The 25597-nt window shown below is 36.5% G+C and overlaps 1 protein-coding gene across 2 annotated transcripts; it reads right to left on the reverse strand.

The window, feature by feature from the left end:
- Nucleotides 1–322: 322 nt before the first annotated feature.
- On the reverse strand, nt 323–19614 carry LOC103708498 (CDPK-related kinase 3-like). Of its 2 annotated transcripts, none has more exons than XM_008793451.4 (11): nt 18841–19614; nt 15013–15143; nt 14447–14488; nt 14257–14365; nt 14012–14090; nt 8547–8843; nt 8220–8329; nt 4426–4533; nt 4198–4260; nt 755–922; nt 323–676 (listed from the first exon to the last, which is right to left on the reverse strand). In XM_008793451.4, exons 1-11 carry the CDS (start codon nt 19393–19395, stop codon nt 536–538), a joined length of 1803 nt encoding a protein of 600 aa, XP_008791673.2. In that variant the 5' UTR covers nt 19396–19614; the 3' UTR covers nt 323–535. The 2 variants fall into 2 exon arrangements, with proteins under 2 accessions (XP_008791673.2, XP_026660993.1); XM_026805192.2 differs by having other exon boundaries at nt 496–676; nt 18833–18964.
- Between the last annotated feature and the right edge of the window lie 5983 nt (nt 19615–25597).

Genomic DNA, 25597 nt, shown 5'->3' on the forward strand with positions numbered 1-25597 from the left:
CATCAGAGCCTATAATATGGTATTTTTCTTTTTTAAAAAATGTCCTTAAAAACATATGCTGCCCAAAGAAGCTCACAACAGGGCTTGATCATAACTAATTTTTTACATCCATTCTCTGCAAGGAAAACAAAAGAAGAAAAAAGGGATAACAAGAGATCTGCAGGTACTATACGAATGACATGAATAAAAACAATTACAATCTTCAGCTCCTGAGCTCGGAATCTAAATTATCTCCCACGGTTCATCTGCAACAGATAACAATACTGGCAAGAATTTACCTGTTAGTCTTTATCATTTGGCAATAAACATAAGACCAGAAACATCAGAGCCTATAATATGGTATTTTTCTTTTTTAAAAAATGTCCTTAAAAACATATGCTGCCCAAAGAACCTCACAACAGGGCTTGATCATAACTAATTTTTTACATCCATTCTCTGCAAGGAAAACAAAAGAAGAAAAAAGGGATAACAAGAGATCTGCAGGTACTATACGAATGACATGAATAAAAACAATTACATGAATGGCAATGGACATCTAATGGTGGTGTCTTGTGTTGGAGCTACGAACTGTCACACCATGCAAAAATTTGGTGTACCCAAGAAAGTTGAGTTTGCTATCAGATGGTCTGATCCAGTCACGGACAATAGAATAAGCTGCTGGAGCAAGGTTCGTCTCCTGCACACAGGAGTTTGGTCATGTTAATATTGGCAAAGAAATCCAAAATGTGCGAAGTCCCATCAAGTACTTAGGCACCTGAGCCAGTTCCTCAACTGAGATAACTCGATTACCCTCCCGCTCGAAGTACTCAAAAGCTGCACTTGCAATCTGTTCCCAATTTTCCAAAGCCTCGAGCTGGTAAGGGCTGATTGTGGCAACACAGAACTCTTCAAAGTCCATCATTCTATATGCGAGCGGTTCCAACTGTAATGTACATCACATGGTTGCTTTTATGAATGTCATAACAGGAAATGTTTCCACTATAACCAACCAGGTAACTCAAAGAGATGAAACAGGGCATCACAAGATGATAATTATCAGCAAGCAGAACATGCAGTAGTGCAATGCGACAGGTTAAAACTTTGTAATTCATAGGCAGAACATCATGGGGATGGCATAGAAATAAATTGAAAGAAAATAGCTCATCATACGGTTTGTTTCTAGGAAAAATTCTATTCACGCTATTTTTATTCCACCTTTACAAAATCTTGGACTTAATTCTAATAACATAATACTTGTCGCATTAGAGTTCCTGCCAAAGAATATGAAGAGTTCCTTAGTTGATCCAAGTAGTAACTGCTTGTCAAGAATCAGTTCAAAGATCAGCTAGAAAGCTAATGATGGAGAAGAGAAATGACGTATTCCAGTCTTCGTGTCTTCATTGCATGCTTTTGATGTGAAAAGCTGAAGCTGCAATTAACAAATCAAGGGCACTCGAATTTTTCATATAATCATCATTAAAGTATGAAGCAGTAGTATACTCATAAGATGAAGATTGAGAGGCCAAGAGTTTCCAATTTTTCTTGTCTTTCATACTTAGCAGAGTATTATGGAGAAAAAAATTGGAAAAATTGAGAGAGAGCCCTGTTCTTATCTAACGACTGCAGGTGTTGCAAGTGGTCTACGACCATCAAAGGGGAGAGGGCTACTTCTAGGGTCATAAGCTCATAATTTTGGAATCAAGGGGGCTTAGTAATCAGAGTACTTGCAGGTTTAGTTTAAGTACTCTGAGCTGTTGATGGCAATGGGAAGCCAGCTATGTAATTTGTACATGGCAGTAAGACATGAGGGCAACATTCAGGAGTGCTGCATGTTCCTTCAAGTTCTACAATAATTCCACAAAAAATTCACAGGTCTTTGAATGCTGATGGTTGTTATCATAATTCTTGTTATTTCTTCAAAGAAAGGTAGTGAGATGGAGTGAAACATTGTTGTCATGGATGACCATTTTACTTGCTCTTAGCGGCCTAAAGCTAATATCCAAGATAAGGTCATCCAAGTGGAGATGCAAACATGCATGTAAGGATGTGATAGATATTTTTGGAAGACGACTAGCAATTGCAGAAAATTCACAAAAGATGGTGATTACAAGTAAGCTAGTGGTTTGGTAATTAAAACATGTTATAATTTTTGAATTTTCTATTTATAGTTGAGCATTTATTGGAATACCTATTTGGGAATATTTAGATCCATTTTTTGCCTGTGAGCTCATTTGTGGTCCATGATCCAATGTATGGATATGGCATGCTGCAGTTACTAACAATGGCAATAAAGATCTTTGCCATGCAGCTCCAGATGCCAGAGCACTTGGAGAAATTTGAGGGAGCTAATTCACTATTGCTTAAATATACTGCAAATGCACTTAATTAATAGTTGGCCTAGTGGATATGCATTTCATTGTAAGTTGGCAAGTTGATTCAATATCTTGTGCTGTAGAGTCATGCAACGAAAAGGAATAACATGGAAGTAAAAAAGTTAAATGATTGAGTCAATTTTCAAGTAAAATGCAAATTCTAAAAAGCATCAAAATGAGAAGGAAAGAGACCTTCTTGTTACAGGACCAGGGTACTGCAAGTGAATGGTTTGTTGATGGTCCTATAGACAAGAAGATGTCTTCTCTGGGTTGGGCTGGACATGGATTTGGTTGGACAAGCTTCAAAAGCAGGCAAGGCCTCAGAGCTAACAGCATATGCTATTTAGATCCATTGGTGATGGTATTGCTTTGGATTCCACTTCAACAATCAAAGATATAGCTGCTCAACCATTTGAGTCAGATGAAAAAAAGGCCGGTGTAGAATTTAATGATGATTCTGAGGTGATGACTGCTTGTTGTCAGATAAGTCAATTCCTAGAAAAAGAACGATATTTGAGAGTCTCCAAGTACTTTAAACCCAATTTATAAACCATGTCATGGCTACGTTCAGATTTTACATCTTTGTAGTTAAAATTTTGATCATTCATCATTTAGATAGCTGATGGGTTTGTTTGCTGCATTGAAATAATAGAGATTTGAGCAAGATTTGCAGGAGATTAATGTAGTTTTCTTGCATATGAATGTCATGATATACTTGGGGATGAAAATAAACCAAGCCGGGTTTTTTTGGTGAACAAACCAACTGTTCATGGATGACTTTGGGCTTGCCTTGTTAAGAAGCTTGTTGGGATCATTCAACAAGGAAACGAACAAAGCTAAAGCCTAAAAGAGGCTTCAGTTTCAATCTTGAACAACACCAAGCTCAGCTCTACTTGGCTCGTGGACGGTTGAAGCTCCAATTATATAATAAACTTTGTTTAGAAACTTACCAAAATAAAGAAGTTATCAGACATGACAAATAATCAAAACCATTAGGTATTGATGAAAACAAGCGACTTTTTAGAGTTCATTTAGAATTCATTATAACCCTGTCGACTGTAGTTGCTAATTTCATTATCAAAGTTATGAATGCTAAACATAGAAATGGGAGCTAGATTAGGTTCTTCAAGAAGATACTGCAATTGTGAACAATCTTGAACCAGCCAAATACACCAAACCATGCTTAGATGTTATTTAAGTTCAGGTTAGGAAGTCATTATAACCCTATCGACTGTAGTCACTATTTTCACTATCAAAATTAGGAATGCTAAACACAGAAATGGGTCCTAGATTATCTTCAAGAACATGCTGCTATTGTGAACAATCTTGAACCAACCGAAAACACCAAAACATGCTTAGATGTTATTTAAGCTCAGCTTAGGCTTGATTTCTGATCCAGATTCAACCAAAGCAAGCTTGAGCAATCCAAATGTGTTGTCCGATGTTTGCCCTAGTTGAACCCTAAACTGACATCTAAATGTTTCTTTTCTTCACATAGAGTTTGCCAAGAGGCCAATAAGATGCATTAGCAAGAATTTTATTCAAAATGGAAATCCAAGATGACAAATATTTTAGAGCAAAAGAACTCTTCTTTACCCAAAACAAAACCAGTATGTACTTCTGTATACATGCATCATTGAGTCACTGTCTCATAGTAATAAATAAAGCAGTCAGTAACACCTTTTTAATGAATGATATAGTCAAAATAAAGATGAATAATGAGGGTAGACATTAGCAAAAAAAAAATTACCAGCAGCATAGGTATGAGAAATATAGTATGCATCTGAACGGTTCTATCAAGGGAACTTTAAGTAACTAAATTACAGGAAAGTAAATGTAACCATACCGCATTCAAGATTTCAAGAACCTTAGACTCCTTCATAGCCTCAGTTGAATTTCGCAAGAGTGCCTGCATATAATTCACCACAAACTTAACATACTGGAATGTGCCAATAGCAACAAGTAGATGGGTAAAATTACTTAGGCATGTGAAATATAACAAAACTAATATAGTAATTTCAATCCCAATACTGCATCTTTAAAACAACTTTGTGGAAAGATTGTAAGAGCTAACCATTCTAAAATTTTCTAAAGACACTTGCCCATCTTTATTTGGTTCTAGCAAATTAAATTGAGACCTAATGTAAATCAGTTCGTCCTCTGTTAGAGCCTTTGATAGAGCCTGCGAAGAAAATGAGACAAAATGAGAAGATATTAAAAATTCATATTAAATTAAGTTTATGAATGAAAGAATAACCAGAGTTAGAAAATTTTTTAATAGATTAAGCCAAATTATCCATTGGATTGCCAAGATATTTAGCTTGCTTTCTTATAAAAAAAAAGAACATAATATTATCACCTAGGAAACAGATGGAATATGACTTTTTGACTCCAACTGATGTTTAGAGGCACAAATTTGAGGCTTGCCTACCTCATGCCTCAAGGTAAAGGCCTTCATGCCTTGAAGTTTGGCGCTATGGCTGGACAGAGTGAAGCATATGCATTGCCACTTAACAGGCTCATACAAGAAATAATCCTTGCACATCACTTACCTTTCATTAAGCTTTAGTTTTATCCACTATAAGTGAAGAGAAGGGTGGTGATGACATAGCATATTGTGCTTGAATTCATGTGACAAACTTAGGAAAAGAAACAAGGAATGATGTCATTGTACACTTCATATGGTGATATTAGCATGAGGCAAGGAAGAGGCTCTTCAAAGATGCCAAGTGACTTACGAGTCAAGATATATAAAGTGACACTTGCATCAAGAGGCTTCTACAAAGCACGATTCTTGTGCCTTATGCCTTTTGATTGGAGAGCACACATTAGGCTTTGATTATATTCACTACCAGTGAAAGGGGAGGGATTAATTTTGAATGTAGTTTTGCGTGGTCTTGTCTTGCAATTCAAAAGAGATTTATTTTTTCATTAGTAAAAAGTAATTGAAGCATATTCTCGATGTATAAGATTCTCAATAAATAACATAATATAGTTTTTATACCTAAAACACATAACATAGTTTTAGAATGTCTAATCATTTTTTTAATGTTATCTATATTCAGTAGATATTTAATTTTTTAGTTCATAAAAGGTCTCAATTTTTTGAAACTGTAAATAATATATCCAAAGGTTCTGTGCAATAAATACACTTTATAATGATATCTAGTATAATAGGTTTGCCTCTCTTTATTAATCAATCTAAACCTTATCAGTTAAAAAATGAATTTAGAAAATGAAAGAGGTTACTGAGGAGATTAAATAGATTAGCTTATCAAGTAGAAACAATCTCTAGTTTCAACCTAACCCTCCATGACATAACTAAATATTCTTCAATAACTTAATGTAACTAAATATTCTTCAATAACTTAATTAAATTGCACCTATGGTAGACCTTCAAGCTGCCTTGTGGTACACATAGGTGCTTAAGAGCCCCACACCGAGATGCTGCTTCAGACTATGCTCTTCCAACATGCATCTTTACGATAAAATATTTAGGGAGCGCTCCATAACCCAAATTCACTTCCACACTCGCTCCATTTTAGGCAACTAAGATTGAATGCTTTATGAATGAACTAAGTGTTGGATGTTAATAAACAACTTTTCCATTTGATCTTATAGGTGGTTGTTTGCTGTAAAAGTCTGAGTTAGACCTTTGATACTCCATTAAAGAAATTCTTAAACGGAGAAGAGTTTGTATGATTGTAAGATTCTTATTTCTAGAAAAATCATTGGCTAAATGTCATAACTTGGACCGAAGTTGAATTAGGAAGATCCCTTGTCATTAGGGTTGTATTAGGCATTAACCATCCAATGAAAAAGCAAAATTACTTGTTTTTGAATATTAGAGTGCATCAACTTACCATAGCCATCAATTGCTTTTGGCAAGCAACTTTAGCACACTTTTGCATAATTGCCCTCAAAATTTTAAGTTGTTGGCAATATTAACCAGACACTTAAAATTTTGGGTCTTTTGGTGTCTCCGGGGACTTGGACATCTTAACACTTCATGAAACTTGATAACTCTATATTAAATTATTAACAGTCATGATATCATCGTAGTTACATATCAACTTTTGGCATTTAGAAGGTTTCAGGTCTAGTATAACATTTAGCAAAAGTTTTGACCACATATCAGCATGTACTGGTTCATCATACTGGACTACCTGTAAGATATCAAAACTAGTATTACCCCCTCATACCGGTATCATGCCATACCATATCAATAAGGTTCTAGAATGGGTGCATGTGCCATCAACCATTTGTTTTGTCAGTTCTATCTAGATATAAAGCAATTGGTCCAACAGAAAATTCATTGTCTATATATACATCTGCACATATACACATATGTACAATACAAATGTCTCAATATTCAGATTTTTTAAGGTTCCTGAGTCCACTCTTCTACACACCTGGACACTGGACACTCATGTAAAATACCAAAACTAGCATACCTCCATACCAGTACTGTACCTTTTTCTCCACTCATGTAAAATGCATCCTAGAAACAAAAGAAGAAAACCTAATGAATTAACCTGACACTAGGTTCTCTTGATGAAGTACCTGAGAAGCTCAAGGTCACAACCTACACCAACAAGCACGAAGGGACAAGCAAACCGAGTCCTCAAGTCTAATACACCCACTGCACATTAGGCCAAAAGTTCACCATAATACCCCAATTAGGGCCACTTAGGCCGTAACACTACCATTCCAGATAGTGCAGAAAAGCAAATAATATCTTCCTTAATCAATAGGGTGAAACAAGCTTGGATCACAAAGAGTTAATGTCAAACTTGACTTGCAGAAAACATACTATTGTCATATCCCAGTTGTCACTGAAAAAGTAAGAGGTGCTAGAGATGAAATTTTGAACCTTGCAAAGAACTGCAGCATGTGACGGCACAAAAAATATAAGAGGAAAAGTCAGACACTAGCATAATTTGGAAGGAAAAGTCAGACACTAGCATAATTCGGAGACCAAGCGATTTTAGGAAAGTCACAACATAATAACAAACCAAACCAGTTAAAGGAGATGCCAGTGCCATACTGGCTCATCGTCCAATTCCATTAACACAACTAGAGAAGAATGTGAGCAATAACGAACACTGCAAGTCCACGTGAGCAAAAAAAAAAGAGGCTAATCTTCTTCAGACAATGAACCTGATCTAATAGACCCGGCAGCTAAGACTAATCCCACGTTCATGCAGTAAATGAAAGTTGAAACTAAAGAAATGAAAATATATGGTAGGAAGAAGACCTAAAAAAACAATAAACAAAAAAAGTACAAGCATGGGACCTCATGCTCCATCACGAACATCACTTAGGGGCCTCAAACAAAATTACTCCGAAGATTTTCTATTGTTTCACCACTCCTTGGAAAGTCATGTGCAGCACCACAGATTCTTTACAGTTGCCAACCTGAGGTTGTCACTTACTTTTCTAAGACAATTTTAGTTTTTGACTACCAAACAGTCCTTTTCCAGTCTAAAATGTGTATAATTAGTGTTTGGCAAAATCTCTATTTATAACCCAGAATGTGTACATTTGTACAAATTACATGAGAATAATCACAGTAATTGGGGTGACATTGATTATCCAATACTAATTGTAGAAGCATTGTTATGGAATTGCATGTAGCCACATTTTTTCAACCAACCTATGAAAACTAGTTAGCCCAATTTCATGTGATGTGAGACACAACATTCACATCCAAATCCTTCTCATAAATATGAGTAACCAAGATATTTCTTTGGTTGAGGCGAAAGTAGAACAAATAGGATATAGAATAAATGCCATCAAGTAAGGAAAATCAGGAAATACTATTTCTTATAATCTAACAAGCTGAACGACAGAGAAATAAAGTCAAACCTTCAATGCAGCGCGTCTGAAAGGACTGGCACGAAGGTATGATTTGACTAACTTATAAACTAGTATATCTAGAGGGACTTGTTGCTGCTCATCACGCAACCATGGGTGAGCTGCCATGACAAAAGGACTTATTAGTTTGCATCAATCAAGCACACTGACATCTCAAAGGCAATTGAATATAAATATCATATTGTTCATATCCAGTGGCTGTCGAAAGAGCTTCAAGCTCAAAATTTAACAAGGTAATTAGATGTCTATGAAATGATAAAATAGCAAATCTATAATGCTCAGAGAAAAAATAATCAGTTGATAGAAGAAAATTCTCACTTAGAGCCTGTACAGCAGTCATTCTTTTCCTATAGTCCTTATTAAGAAGCCTTTTCACAAAATCTTTAGCTTCTTGAGATACAGCAGGCCAAGGTGAATCATCAAAATTAGGATCAGCTCTCAGCACAGCACGAAAGATTCCTGATTCTGTCCGTGCCCAAAAGGGTCGGCTACCACATAACAAGATATATGTTATGACACCAATGCTCCAGATATCTGCTTCCATACTGTATGCTCTATGCAGGACTTCAGGAGCTACGTAATATGCACTACCAACAATGTCATTTAGCCTTTCATCTGCCAAAAAAAAAAACACCCAAGTTTAGACCTCTAGTTGGACAGAATGATACTACAAACAAGTAAAAGAATGGTCCTAATAAAAGCAAATAACCTGTCAGATACACATGAACCAAGTTCACAAAAATAATGGATCCAGACAAACCAAAACAGGAAGTGGAAACCGATCATTAGTCTTAATTAAAGATATCTGCAATCATTAGTTATGCAACAGTTGATAATTGTATAAGAAAGAATGTCTACCAAGTTGAAGCGCAGGAGTCAAAGCGACAAATACTTTTCCCAATTCTTTTGGGGTTTCTCAAGTCTGATACGAAAACAGTAATCTTTTGAAAAACAAAGTAGATAAAATAAAAATGCTCATAATGGTCATATGAATCTTTTAGGGGGTAAAATGGTATTAAGATGTTGTAGCAGTTTGCAAAAGCACATTTATAGCATTCTGAAATTTGTCAATAAGTATATCATGCAATTTATCCTTCATAATGTAAATCAATTTCACATGATTAAGATTAACAAATAATATTGTTTATGTTTGCGAACACATGTAGATTTACATGCATCCACAGATCAGCACACAAACGTCCAAGTTCATAATGATAAAATTAGCTTCAATTAATGCAATTAATTTACTTTTTCTCACTTTAAAGAATGCTTGAGCATAACAGAAAATTTGTTGCTCTTCAAAGCAATTTGTGAAACAGTGAAACACATGATTGATTTTCAAAGAATGGCATATAAGAAAGATTGTATACATAGCATAAAGCAGTACTTAAATACTATGTTTGGTTTCTAAACAGGGTTTAGGGTTAATAATGCACTTTATTTGTTACAAAGATCTGTGCATGCATAAATGGAATATTCTTAGAAAAAATATTTTGACAGGACATAGAATAGCCAATTTAAGGCCCAATTAAAGCCATCAATATAAGGTCACAGATGTAAGAACTGCTAGCTAGCTGCCTTTTATAGCGTGATGTCTTGATAGCTGTGGGATCATCAAAGATGAATGACAACAACAAAAATATAACCTCCATTTTTACAATGGTATGCATTGTAGTATCTGCTATTATCACTAAAATCCATTAGGAATAAATTTTTTACCTTTGCAGTCAACCATGTATCTAAAGCACTTAAGAACTATGAAGCACCTATATAGACATGGGATACCAATATGACACAATATGGATAATGCCGATATAGGAAATCTTGGAAAAGATACTTTACGACTAGGATACATCAATGAACATATATATAGTATATAAATGTATGTACATATGTATGTGTGTATGTATGTATGTATGAAATATGTACATGAATGCATGCATATATGCAAATATAATGTATGTTTGTATAGAACCGCTAGCTAGCTTCCTTTTATTGCTTGATGTCTTGATAACTGTGGGATCATCAAAGATGAATGACAACAACAAAAATATAACCTCCATTTTTACAATGGTATGCATTGTAGCATCTGCTATTATTACTGAAATCCATTAGGAATAAATTTGTTACTTTTGCAGTCAACCATGTATCTAAAGCACCTAAGAACTATGAAGCACGTACCGATATGACCCGATATGGATAATGCCGATAATAGGAAATCTTGAAAAAGATACTTTACGACTAGGATACATCAAGGAACATATATGTAGTATATAAATGTATGTACATATGTATGTATGTATGTATGTGTGAAATATGTACATGCATGCATGCAAAGGTGCAAATATAATGTGTGTATAGAAAAAAAAACATCAATGAAGCATAGTAGACTATCAAAATAATATAGTCCATACTTTTTGCGATAGCATTAACCTTTAAAAGCTTATCATTTAGCCATTAATTCATAGACCATAATCCATACTACATATTTTAAAATTAATATCATAGAAGACAAAATTGACCCTCCCCCTCATTTTTGGAGGTATTACGGAAGTATCCAAAGTGTATCCTGAAAGTACACAAAGTGTTTTTTATTTTGAAAAATAGAATACTAAATACAAATATAGGACACAATACAAATAGTATCTAATGAATAGCAGTATCTGATATAGATACGATACGGACATAGCACTGGATTTGAAGTATCCATGCTTCCTAGCTTAGGAATGTGGCCCTACAAACACAACCAAAAGACTAGAAGATAATAAGTTGCATGCAGCATGCATGGTCAGATTTTTCCAATTTTTTCCGAGTTGGGAATCAGTTGACGTAGTTGTGTAAAAAGATTCAGTCCATATAAATAGTATGAAAATAAATAGTATGGCAGTCTTTGACATCCAGAATGTCCCCATGTTCAAATATAAGGTTGCGTATGGGGACAATGCATATGCAAATATAAGTTTCTTGATGCCTTTAAGATGCTGGGATGTATTCACCACCCATGATCACCCTAGAGGGTGTGTGTATTGGGGGGTGAGGGGATGCAGGGCTGCATGGGGGCGGGGGGCAATGGTTTTGCGGTGCAGGGAAGGAGGAAGGTTGCAGATTTTGATCTCAAATACATAAGATTAATCAGAAAAAAGATATGATTGGCACAAATAATTACAAATAAAGCAAGTATTGACAAAGAGAAAAGAAAGGCAGAAGTTAGTATCTTCATTTGAAAACAAGTGCATAGCGAGTTCAGAAGCAAATATAAGTAATATTTTTTGAAAAAACAAGGAAAAACTTAGAAGCAAGAGCACCTAAGAAGCATCTTTAGAACTAATAAAGCACTTAAACTACACGAGTGGCAAAATTTTTCTTTAAACAAGTCATAATACGGTCAAAATTGATAAAACAACAAAAAACATATGTTGTTAGAAATATTGTTTTAGATGATGCGCCAATTGGAGCAAAAGCCTGGGTGCAAGAAAGGGAGTAAAACTTCCAGGAATGATGAACCTTATGTACAAGGCTACCAGGGGGCAGAATTACAAACATTAATCAACTAGTGCAAGAAAAACAAGGACACACTTTCATTTAAGGAAATGAAGTTTTTTCCCTGAAAACCTTGCTAGAACATATCTGGAATTCCACAATGGCCTTGCATTGATCACCTAGCAAGTTTCACACTCACATGAAGATTCTCTAAGCTACAAATGAGTATATAATTAGCAGAAAAAGAGAAAGATGCAACAATCTATAATTTAGGATTGCAACCAGTTTGATCCTGGAGGACGAGTCAAGCATGATTTAAACAACAAGCCATTTCAATAGCGGCTGAAGACCTAGCACTAGCATAACTAGAAACAGTTGGATGACATTTGGTCCATAGATCATAGTTTGGCTGGAAATGTTCCATGCAATTGTGGAGTAATTCATATTACATCAGGTATTCTCACTTTGAGTTAGATCACGTCTAAGATTACTTCACCTGCACCCAGTCCATAATGGCAAAAGCATGAACTTTTTGACTCAAAAAATGATCTGATTGGCAACAGAAATCTGTTGCTGTTTCATTGTTCAGATTCATGCTACCTCCATCCATTTGCAGCACTTTATGGAAAATGATTTGGCCAGACAACCTAACAGTGTACATTCTTTACCAGCTTTAAATTATTACATAGCGACACCAACAACTGATACAAGAGTAGAAAATAAAGATTGCACCCAGTCCCATGAGAAGACTTGGATCACATGTAATACTCCCACTCCCTACTGTTAGGAACATGGAGAGGTATTCATATTGCAAATAACAGTTCTTCACTAACAGATGAGGCATATCAAAACAGTGATTCATCCACGTATCTAGTCTACTAAGCTACCAGCAAACTTTTTAGTGCTACATTATTTATATTTTTGGGCAAACTCTCCCTCCACATGGTCTATAAATTTTGAGGGGAATATCAGAGTTATGGTATAGACATACATTAGAGTGCTGGATAGTCATGTTATGGTATTTGTATGATTGAAACTCACTATGAAGATATCCATAATTCAATCATTTGAGATTATTGCACTAATATCCCCACCCACCCCCAATCCCCGACCCTAGAGAGAGAGACGCAGGAGAAAGAAAGAGGAGGAGATTTAAAAAGAAAATGACTTCAACTCATCTTGTTATGGGACCCACTGGTTATTATGAACATGCAGCCAATCTATTTCTGAAAAATAATAAGTTGCCTATTTCCTTTCTGTTTTTGCTTTTGTGGATGAGAAACCAAAAAAGATTAGGCCAAGACTGGTCAATGCAGTTCTGATCATTGTGCATCACTAGTCCAAAGATCCATATTTTTCTTTGGTAAACACACCAAGACAGGTCACGTGATTGGAATATGCCAAGGGAGCCTAGAGGGAAAAGGATATGGTCCTTAGATGCAGATAACAGATAAAAGATATATATACAGAAAGGACTTCTTCACTTATTTATAGGAGTATTTAATAAAAATTGGAGCTTTCAAAACGTCCAATTAAACTTTTGGGCTGAACATTGTGCTTCATATTAAGACTTGAATATGTCTTCACATATGTATTCTAAACCTTATTGGCATTCACAACAGGCAAGTCCAAAGATCTTCAAGATATTACTGCCTAGCACCAAGAAGTTGCTGCAAGCCCATGTATACCCATAGGGGTTAGCACAGAACAGGATTGATGTGATCAAAAAAAAGAAAAAGAATTGTTATAGAGTTTTATCTCAAAAAAAGGACTCACATGACTGTTGGAAACCATCCTGTAATGTCAGCTACTCTCGGCTTGAAAGAAGACAACATGAGGTGATGAGTTGCATAAAATGTCCAGGTATATCAATAATCCAATTTGTAATATTTCAGTTCGTGACATGATAGTAACAAATGTAACATGCATATTTATGAACTGAGGGTAAATGGCAGTAGCTTATGAATGCTTAGAATTCTCTTTATTTCCATTTTTTTTGGTCATGTGGAATCTGAAAGCTTCAATTTCACAGTGTCAAAGCATGTTTATATATGATCAAGGTGAACAATTAACAGGAAGCAATAAAGGAAGCTGAAATTTGCATATCATGATATCTGTGAGTTAGCAACACAGCATGACTTAGAACGAAGATGGAAACAAAGAATACAAAAGCCATTAAGTGATGAAAATAGTAAGAAATAAAGTAACAGTTATTACTGATTATTGACTAAAGAATAATATAGAAATATAAAATGTCAAGAGCAGTTAATATAGGTGATAACTAAGATATGGCCAGCAATTACCTGGCCTGTTAAAATCTGAAAGACCAAAATCAATAATCTTCATAAGAGCATTTTCATCTCTAGTTGTGAACAGAAAATTCTGTTTCAATATTCAGACAAAATGCGTCATCAGCAAAGACAGGTCCATTATAGTGCAAAAAAAAAAAAGATTCATATAAGTAACAAAAGGAAAGAGAATCTACAATAGAGCCATAGGCACATAATGCAAAAGCATATATGCAATAAATAGTTTACATGATGCAGACCTCTGGCTTTAAATCACGATGCACAACACCTTGAAGATGACAATAGGAAACGACACTCAAAATTTGCATGACGATTACTTTAGCATCTTCTTCTGTATACCTCCCACCTCTATAACGGACCACAGTATAGAATGATTTAGTAAGAGTCAAATGATATAAGAAACTCATCACCAGATAAAATAGAAATTACCTGGCTAAGATTCTATCTAATAACTCTCCACCTTCACACAATCTGATAAAAACAACAATAAAAGAGGTATAAGAAACTATTCCAAGATTTTATGACAATTACAGGCTAAAGAAAGAAAACAAATCCAGTCATTCATCCCCAGAGTAACTCATGCCTTACCGGTGTCCAATCAATTCATACATATGATTTCATCAAAACATAAATTCATCAAAACATAAACAGTTCTTTCACGAAAAAAAAAGATATTATTGTTTAGATGAGTTGGTTTAAGAAGCCAGATTTATGTTCAGATCTGCAAGGGCGTGGATTCAAATCTCACTTCCAAGTTCCAACAACCAAAATTTTCATTTTATTTCCTCAATGAAATGATGGTAGCTTGGGCCACCAGTTCTCTTAAAAAGAAAAGAAAAGAAAAAGGGGAAAAATGTATCTATAGCAACAAGGAAAACATAAAACAAGCTTTCTGCTATATGCAGCCATAGTAGACATTAGGTTATCATTTATCAATATCATGATTGTGACTGGTGAAAGAAAATATCAGGAAAAAAATCAGAAAAAGAACTTACTCCATGACTATGTAGACATTAAGGGCATCCTCACATGCATCATGAAATGTGACCAGATTTTTATGCCCAGATAAAGCTTTCAAAATTTTCACCTCCCTGCGGACATCTTCAATCGATATTGCTGTTGTCATCTGGTAGAAAAGGGGAAATTAGACAAAGACACCACCCATGTATACAATGTGGGAAAGCATTTTGAACATTTAAACAAAGGTTACAAGGAAGGCAAGCATGAAGTCGCCAATGGTATTGACCATCAACAATTACACAAAAAAAAACCCCTTAAATACCATAGGTGATACTAAATACACAAACATTTAGATGTTGATTTCTCTAATCCGAAATAGCAGTTTCCTAAAGGCAGCTGCAATATGCAAGCAATCAAGGGACTGCATGGCACACATGCAACATACAGCCCACATATGCAATAGTATTTTTTTAACTATTTAAAAATAAAAAGAATATATTAAATACAAATAACAACAATAATGATTGTAGTTTTTTGAAAAAATAATAGCAACCTTAATAACAATAGCAACTAATCATTAGTGGTTAATACGTTAGTACTTATTACCTAATAGCAATAACGATAGCATAATCAACATATTTAGATTAATAATGATTCTTGTGACCAGCCTGCTGGGCCTACATATGTGGGACACATGCATAGCCTCACAATGCTAAGGAAGCCACACAGCATCTGCATAATGCTAAGCAGACCATCTTTTTGGTCCATATATGGTACGAAAACTTAGTAACCACATATAGGCAATCCGGTGCTGCTAAGGGACCCCAACTGCATATGTTTCTGCATATGCAGCCACGTACACCACTTTAAAAACATAGCAAAACATACTCGTAATTAGTTAAATTAACAATTATCTAAATTGATTATATTTAATATATATAAAAAAAAAACTTCAGGCCTTCTAGTTGAAGTTGCCAGACCACAAACATTTCTGCAAAAAGCTCAACATGCTAGCAACGATGCTCTGTTTTATTAGGTACATGACTTCTATTATAAGGCATTTGGCTTATGTATGTTCATATGCCTGTGTCTATAAAGGCTTGAATGAGTATTATCTCAATGTTATGTAGTTGGCTTAAGAATGAAATATAATGTAATAATTGTATTAATTGAAGTCCTCAAATTAGTATCAAAATTACTTCGCATGCTACTATGGACGTTGTTGTTATAGTATTACCGTTAACACCAATGCTGGGAAACTGTATTAGTAGATTTATGCAAAATAAGCCTTGTTATTATCATTAAATTTGTTTCTAATCTAAGGTATGCTACCATTAACTTTGCAGGATAAATTTTCATAGGTGAACCAGAATTAGCATCTAATGGAAGCTGTTATTAAAATCTAACTAATAGCGGTTTTTAGATTCAGAATCATAAACATATAGATGGAGTTTGGCATTTGGGCAAAAGTCAGCTGAATGTAAGGATTGAAAATTTGGGAAAATTTGAAAAAATTGTCAAAAGTTCAGAAAGAGTATGGATAACAAAGAACAAAAAAATTAAAAGATAAAAAATAAGGGATTTCTAAACTTGAGAAAAGGTATAGAGAAGCAAAAATAACAAATGGTAGTAAAAAAAATCATCACTAGCAATTATGTATGGTATCATTAATTTGTAGCATAGAAAATTTCTAACATAATAAGTAATTTAGGGATAAATCATAAAATTTGTGTATATTTTGAAAATAGCTCTGGATGAATTTGTTTTTGGAGAATAATTTGAAGAATCGTTTGATTACAGGAAAAAATTGACAGTAATTCAAGAAATTTTTAATAATTTGTAGAATATTGTGATTATGTTTAAAATATATTCTAGTGGAATATCAATGGTACTTCAAGTTGTGTTTAAGGTGGTAAGAAAAGAAGAGGAAGATCAAAGGTAATATAGATGGAGGTTGTGAGAAAGCATAAGCAAAACTTGAAATAATATCAAAGGTGGCCCTAAATAGGAAAACATGGCAAATGGGTTTCCATAAAGGCTAGATGATTATGGTCATCGTTATAGTTATGGAATATGAGTATGAAGATGCCCCATCATTTATACACGTATGCAATCATATAAAGGTGCACGTTTTCTTATTTAGCAATGACGTTGATCAAGATCCGCCGTACCAGTACCGGTCGGCGTACCGGTGGCGGCCCAGACCAGTACGTACCGGTCCCATACCAGTCCCGTACCAGTCCTATACCGGTTCTCCAACGATAAGCTACCGGTACCGGATTTCATGCTGATCCGGTACGGGTCCCAGGCCGGATCGGTATGGACCGGTACGGCGGACCATGACGTTGATAAATGACAGTTAGCTGATTATCGCAAGTCCAACCCCTTCAAATTTCAGTGGTGCCCACAGATTTACACAAGGCACAAGATGCATACACGTTCACAAACACATAAACATATGTGTTAACTTATTCTGCAAGGATGTTGATAAATGACAACTAGCTGATTATCACAAGTCCACCCACTTCAAATTTCAGTGAAATGCCCACAGGTTTTACACAAGGCAAAAGATGTGTCGCAGCCCTTAGTAACACAAAACTTCTATGTAGGGTTATGCACCCACTTCAAGAACTTCACAGAAATTCTGACCTACTTCGTAAGTGATTCCTTACTTGGAGTGAGTTTTCGATATGCGCTCCCCAGCACCTACATCCATACCTACTCATGCACCCACTTCTGATTTTTGGAAACTAATTCAGAAAGTAGGGCCAAAATGGCCATTTGCTAGATAATATATAGGCATGCATATAAGTGCTGCATGTCAAAAAAGGAAAATTTAAAGAACTCCAACATTTTATTTTATAATGAATGTTACATCTACTATACCTACATGAATGCTTGACGATGTGACCCCACACCCCGCATCTCCTAAAAATACTATACTAACATGCATCTCTGCCTCTCTTATACAACTCCGTTCCAAAACCTAACTTTCCAACTCCACCTTTTTTTTTGTAATTCCCACCCATTGGCCATGTGAATCGCGCATGAAGAAGTCTAGTCTGTAAATAAATTGGATTATGCTATCGGTACAGTTCAAGTTACAATACAATTATGAATTTGCAGTGCATGGCATGAAGCAATAATATTTTCACTTCTTAAAAACTAACATAGAATGGATATAGCTTTATCCCAAGCCCCCAAGCTACACCATGCCATTAAAAACCAAGGGACAGAGAGAAGGATGGTGTAGTATGTATAATTTTTTTATCCGATTAGGACCTGGTCTTTTTTCCCCAGTGAACAGAAAGCAAAATGACGTATCTCTGGTCTTGAGCTGAAAACTAGATTTAGTAGCCAGAGATAACCCTAGTTACGAGAGAATAAAGCCTTATAACCTGCACTTTGACCTTCACATGCACAAAGAACCAGTCTTGTTTAAACTGCAGAATTGCCAGAAACACAAAACAAGAACACTCGGACTTTATATAAGCAATAAACATAATCTCACAACGAAAAGAGAAAAAAGAGAATAAGGCAAGAGCCCGCTTTAACACTTTGGACAACCTAATCCAACAAAATAAGTTAAAAAAGGAAAAGAAAAGAAAATTTGTACCTTAATCCGATCAGAATAAGATCAAGAAACACGGTTGATATGCGCAGAATATATATGGATATTTCAACCAGTGTGTGGAAACACTGGAAGTAACGTTAAACAACAACAAAAAAAAACCCTAATATGTACTTTGGATAGAAGGGATCAGAAAAATAGAAAGCGGCATACAAAATGGCAATAATAGGAGGAAATTTGTATTTTAAAGGGAAAATAAATAATAAAGACCTCCTTTGACATACCACCGCACCTTAGCTTTTGAGATAATCTTGACGGCGACGAGCTGGCCCTTGATATCACCCTTCTTGGCCCTGGCGGAGCACGTATGCCCGAAATGCCCGCGGCCGACCTCCTTCCCCAGCTCGTACTTGGCCCCGAAGTTCTTCCCGTAACCGAAGGTCTTATCCAGCGGCCGTTCCGCCTGGGGGTCCCCCGTTCCTCCGCCGCCGCCTTCCTCCGGGATGGGGCCCTCCCGGGGCTTGTGCGCACCCTGGCGCTTGGCGAGGGAGGCCTTGATGTGCTTGGCCGGTGACGGCGGGGGGAAGGGGCGGCGGAGGAAGCGCCGGGGAGTCGCCCTCGCCGGCGATGGAGAGACCCCAGCGGGGAGCGGGCTAGCGGAGGAGCTGTGGCGGAAGGGGCTGAACCAGGGGCTAGCGGCGGAGGTGGCGCCGCCCCTGACGGGCGAGGGGGCGGTGGCGGCGGCGCCGACTGAGTCGTCGCCGCCGTTGGCAGCGGGGGGAGGAGGGGGCTGGTGCTGGTGGTCGTCCTCGTCGACGGGGATGTTCTTGGCGTAGCACTGGCCCATTCCCTCTTGTTCGCCGCCGGCGCCCGACGCGTCTTGTTTCTCTCTCTCTTATTCTTTTCTTGTCGCCTTTGGGCCTGGGCTTCTCTCTCTTACCCTCGCCTGAGTCAAACAAGAAAGAAAGAGAAGGTTTAGAGCAGGAATTTATAAAGAAAAAAGGGTAGATTTTTAGAGAGAGAAAAAGAGATCGAGCCAGCGAGAGACAGCGAACGAGTGCGTTAAGGGGAAGAAAACGGTAGTTGGTTAATCGGTGAGCCCATTTATCACCCATATAAATCCTACATATCACATAAATATTGATACTGTGAGCAGGGTGAAATAATGCTACCTAGGAAAAAAGGAACAGATTAGAGGAATTCTATAATTATTATTAAATGCAAGAAAGATGCGGACCGAGCCCAGGTTTCCATTTCGATTTTTGATATTTTATTATGACGGTTTTCCGAGCGACGTCCCGTTGTTTCTGAAGACGAGTGGGGCCAGCGGTGGGGGAGCAAGGTCTGGTCCGGGGTGGACTACGTGGAGGTTTGTGATTGGGTGCAAAGGGTGCGTGGGCCAGGTGGGGACAGCTGTGTCTGAGAGCGTCTCGGATTGGGGAGCAGATTTCCCCCCAGGAGCACGGCGTGTCGCGCAGCGCCTTGGGAGATGGCCTTTCATCGTATCGGAGAGTGAAAAAAAAAAACTTCGACGGCAGTGGTGGGGCGTGGAGGCGCAAATTTGTTACTAGGAGATTGATAAATAGATCAATAAATTTTTGATATTTTTGTTATTAGAGTTTGGAGCCGTACGAAAAATAGAGCTTTTAAAAATAAAGTTGTTAAAAGTAGAGCTATATAAAGTAGAGCTTTTATAAAAAGTTGTTTGTTGTTCGGTAAGTACAAGTAGTGTTGTAGCACTTTAACATATGTTTGGTAAACAGACTGAGAAAATACTTTTGTATGATAAAATTACCATAAAAAATATTACATAATATTATACAACAGAACGTAATAAAATATAATATATATTAATATATAAATATATAATATAGTATAATATTATTGTACTGTAATGTAATATTATTATAATATAGTAACAACATAGTATACTATAACATAATAATTTAGTATAATATTAAATTAACTAACATCATAATGTATTATGATATAATATTATATTATATTATATTATATTATAATACAATAATAAATATTTAAAATATTATAATTATTAGTGTAAATTAATTTTTCATAATATAATATAATATTAAATTATTTAACATAACAATATAATATAATATTTATAGTATAATACAATAATAAAGATATAAAATAAAAATAGGGTTTTTTGCATGGATACCCTTCTAAATATCGGATTTTGCATGAATATTCTTCCAAAATTGATATTTGCATGTATACCCTCGTAAAACTCTGTTATTGTACAAATGCCCGTAATATAACGGTTGCTCTAACGGTATTAAGAAAATCATATTTATATTAATTAAAAATAAAATAAAATTTTAATATATGTTATTGTCCCTATCTTCTTTTAATAAAATTTTAATATCGGCTGTCTCCGATGGACCTGCAAAAAGCCTTGGGTCGGGAGATCCGGCGAAGGTCCTCCGATGCTCAAGTCAGAGAGAGATTTGGAGATATTTTTAATGGAGAGGCATTTTCTGGCGAGGGGAGAAGATGCCCCTCTCTCCGGTGTCCCCCCTCTTTATAGGAGGGGGTGTAGCGGTTACACTCAATCGGATATGATTGCACAAATCTTGGTTTAAATGAATTACCTTAGATGACACGAGATTTCAGTCTAGCTGGCGATCGGTTGAGATTGCGTGGATTCAAATATTGACAGCTATTGTAGCGGAGATTGCAGGATTTGATCCCAGATATGGAGGATTTGGTGGCCCTTTTCTTAGGCGAACTCGCTTGACTGTTGGTGAAGTCGGGGTTGGATTGAGGTCAATCGGGCTTTGCTCAGCCGAGACCATGCGTGCCGAGGTTGTGCCTGCCAAGATCGTTCCTGCCGAGATCGTGCTTGCCGAGGTCATGCTTGCCGAGGCCACACTTATCGAGATTACGCCTGTCGTTGGATTCGGGTACTTTAATTGTATTTGTGGGATAGTCCACTTTTTCTTCCATTACTACCGCTGACTTTCGAGTTCTAGCCTTTTTCGAGCTTGGGCGAAGGAATTAGCTAATTCTGTCATGTTGATGAGATTAGGCAGCTTCCAATCATTTTGTCGTTTCGAAAAAAGGGGAAAAGGCACTTTTGGATGTTTTTAATAAAGGCACGAGGTGACAGCTTTTTGTTTTTCGAGGTGATTTGTGCTGCGGCTTCATAATGGGACTCTAGTGTTCGAAGAGACGGCTGCTCCCATTTCGCTTTTAAAGCGGCGATTCGGGTTGATATGCTGAGCCGATTTCTGAGGCTGGCACGTGGTGTGATCTGGACGGGAGGCGCGGCTTACTCTTGTCGATCCGATCCGTTGGGAAGCATCTTCTTCCCTCGCTAGAAAACACCTCTCCATTAAAAATATCTCCAAATTCCTTTCTAACTTAAGCATCGGAGGGCCTTCGCCAAATCCTCCGACCCAAGGCTTTTTGCAGGTCCATCAGAGACAGCCGTCCGCCACCGCGCTGCAGCAGAAGCTCCCCCTCCTCGGTTCGCAGTCACCCCCTGGGTCCATTTTCCAGCAACAGGTATTATTAGAATTATGACTCTTACCATTGTTATTTTAATTAATAAAATAGAATAAATCTTTGTTGCTCATTTTGTGAATGCAAGAAGAGTCGAGTCAAGATACTAATTGAACTAATGCATGGGCATGCCACTGGTTCAAACCATAAAGGATAGAGAAGTAGCGAGTTTTACTGTCTCGAATCTTCAAAAACTTTCACAATTAAGATGATACCTAGGCAGAGAGCTGTAACTAAGCAGCTAAATGAAGAGAAATGAAGAATAACATTAGCTAAAATTACAATATATGTGAATATAAAAATATGGTGATCATTCGGAAAAATATCCTCCCTCCACGGTTATAAGTTTGGAATTATGCATGAACTACCTAACTACTTGATAGACATCTAATTTATTAACTTGTTGTATGTCTACCAATTTCCGCTATTCTAATACTTTCCGATAGATGTTTAACTTCCAAGTTTTTTTATCTTGAATCTTCACAATTTAGCCTTTGGTAAATTGCCCGGGCTGACAATTTATCATCCAAATTATGTTTTAAGCACCTTGTGCCACACCAATATTTATTTGTACTCAGATCAACATAACTTCCACCACTTAGTCTAGCATTTCTATGCTCGGCCTACACTCTTATATTCATTTATACCTTAGTTGTTAATCTACCCCCTAGTACTTTGGCTTCAGTTAATGGCCTATGCACTCCACCTATTAAGTCAAACCCTATCACTTAGTATGTCCCTTGTACCCTAATGCTTGATCTACTTATATTACTAGGGATAAGGCCCGTTTTTATCGTTACTCAATTTACCTCTAGTGTCGCCTTGTGGCTACTACTTAATCAGCCTCTAGAGTTCCATTATTGGTTAAAATATGGTGTAAATAACCTTATTTATCCTTAACTTGTAGAAAATTATTACTAAAATTTTTATTTACGATGCCATTTTTTCCTTAAAAAAAAAGAATAATTACCTTAACTACATTGACTAAGAAATCATTGAAGAGGTCATTAAAGCCTCCTGGCCTATCCTTGCTATAAGGCTAACCGATCATTAAGCAATCGGCCCTTCTTTTCATTGTACAATCAACTATTCTATGCAAACTTTGCACTTCTTGTTGACTATCAGAACAAGCATCATAACTATTTCACAAATTTGAAATAAAAGACAAGACTCCTGCCTTTCCCTCAAATGAGAACCGGCAATGCCAATGTTGAAATCCTTAGATCCCTTCAAAGAGACTGAAAATAGGACAACATCAACTAAATTGAATGGGATACAGATTAATGGATAGGAGCCTTCATTAAATGGATGTAGTATGCTTGCATGCGCACCATTCGCTTTGTGATCTTGCCATGAGGATCAGCAAAAGTAGAAGCCAAACTTGCTATGCAAACAATGATTTTTTAAAGGTCTTTGAATGCACTCAACCTTTTTATGCACAATCCCTAACTTGATGATACAGGAATGGGATCTAATCCTAGTTCTTTAGTATGATCACATAAAGAGATTTTATCAGTAGACTAGATTGCACCTTCGTGAAAAAAGTCACTAGTTAGTTGGCCAAAAGATATGCAAAAAATTATTATGATCTAGATTTTCAATTTCTTGCATTTTTTTTTTATTTCTAAACTTTTCCTTGATATCAAGTTTTTTTTACCTTTCCATTTTGTATGTGGGAACATGTGCTGCTTATCCATAAAACTTCTTTTCACTATCAATTGTTGCTCTAGAAGATCACTCATGTTGGATTATAATTTTATTAGTTTTAGCTTAACAAAAACAAAATAGCAATAATAGTACTTTGGAGCAGTTTCTTCCTCATTCTCTGATACTCTCTCTAGAAGTCTTCTTGGCCGACCACAATTGCAAGGATTTCCAACAAAGGAGAGATAGGTCCAAAGTTGTTGGAGGAGAAAAATCACAAATGTAGGCCAACTCCCTCATTTGATGCTGATCTCGTTCATCGGAATCATCATGACGCATGAAATTTTGATTAACCATTGAGAGTGACATTATAACCAAGATTTCAATAAAATTCTAATTCTAACATAAGAGCAAGCCATAGAAACTGCTATTGACCGCTACAATGATTGCAACACTACTAGGGTCTCCATTTCAACAACAGTCTGAACTAAAAATACTTGAAAGCAAAAATGATGATTGTTATCAATTATATTATCTGTCATTATAAAATAGTTGACCGTAGTTGTTATTTTTGCCTAAATCAGTGCTATGAAATTTTCCTTTTCCATCTAGTAAAACAATTTGAGTTTCAAAAAAGAGAGAGAATATTTTGTTTAAGTGAACGGTCAAGTTGTTTAATAATCTCTGCCTTTTCAATTTTTTATCATTAAATACATAACAAAATGAACCCTCTATATTAACCCACTCACATTAGACCAGAATCCAACCACCCAAGGCAACCTTATGGAAGGCGCGAAACTGGAATCCCAGTTCCACGGACGAAACAAGCAACTATAAGAAACCTTACAGCACGGAGCTTCGCCGTTTTCCTCGGTTGGAAGAAAACCATGGGGCCCCACCAGACAAATTTTTTTTTTGTGGCCTTTATTCTGTACGGGAAATGATGTCAAGTCATCCGTTACGTCGTGGGTTGTCACCTTCCGGCTCCTATCCGTTAGCCCTGGGACCCACGGCCATGGCACGCAATATTACATCTTCGGCTCTCTTTCTTTCTTTCTTTCTTTCTTTTTTTCTTTCTTACCCCCTTAAAAAATAAAATAAAATAAAATAATTGCCACCAAAGTGGTAGCTCAATAAAACTAAGCATAGTCTTCTAACCACAGGATTCCAAGTTTGAATCGCCCCGCGCATCGATTAAAATATAGTGACAATATTTGGATTTGGGGTCTAGAAGCTCTTATTAGTCCATTGATAGCTTTGGTGGTGCCAAGTATGACATACTCACCTTCGGATGGAAAGGATATGAGTAAAACGGTGTCTATCCGTAGCGAATATTCTCCTAGCAGAGCGGGGGCTCAGTGGGGGCTGCTATGCGGGGATGGGCTTGTCCCTTCCTCCCCCCTATCTTTTTGTTTAGCAAAAAAAAAAAACCATTGTTTGAATTATTTTTTCTTAATAAGACTTGTTCCCCTCGGACTGCTGACCTGGTCGACCGCGTCACACAATTATTTTTTAAATAAGTGTTGCAAAATGTAAATGAAAACAAGTTTCAAACAACGAATGTTTATAATATTTTTTTGAGCAAACATATTTATAATATTGGAACTGTCGTTTTAGCAACTTCAGCACACTTATATTATGCTATAATTGCATATAATAGCCAGGCAACATGACATTTATTATACAATAATCGTAACTGGGTTCTTCTCGAGAATAATTTAGCCTCTTGATAGAATAAGGCCTATGATTTTAGAGTTCGACAATAAAAAAAAAAACTCTTGATAGAATAATAGGATGCGACTTAGGAGATGCGCCCGTGCACGGCTACTGGGTTCTTCTCGAGAATAATTTAGCCGTTATGGATTAATTGACTTGAA

The sequence above is a fragment of the Phoenix dactylifera genome, chromosome 2 (assembly GCF_009389715.1).
Source record: "Phoenix dactylifera cultivar Barhee BC4 chromosome 2, palm_55x_up_171113_PBpolish2nd_filt_p, whole genome shotgun sequence".
Classification (NCBI taxonomy): Eukaryota; Viridiplantae; Streptophyta; class Magnoliopsida; order Arecales; family Arecaceae; genus Phoenix; species Phoenix dactylifera.

Excerpts from the sequence above, each read along its gene's own strand:
- LOC103708498 (XM_008793451.4), bottom strand. The coding sequence starts at position 19,395 with ATGGGCCAGTGCTACGCCAAGAACATCCCCGTCGACGAGGACGACCAC. Across the intron at positions 15,144-18,840 it reads AGATTATCTCAAAAGCTAAG|ATGACAACAGCAATATCGAT; the intron begins GTGCGGTGGTAT and ends CTTTTCTACCAG. Across the intron at positions 14,489-15,012 it reads AATGTCTACATAGTCATGGA|ATTGTGTGAAGGTGGAGAGT; the intron begins GTAAGTTCTTTT and ends TGTTTTTATCAG.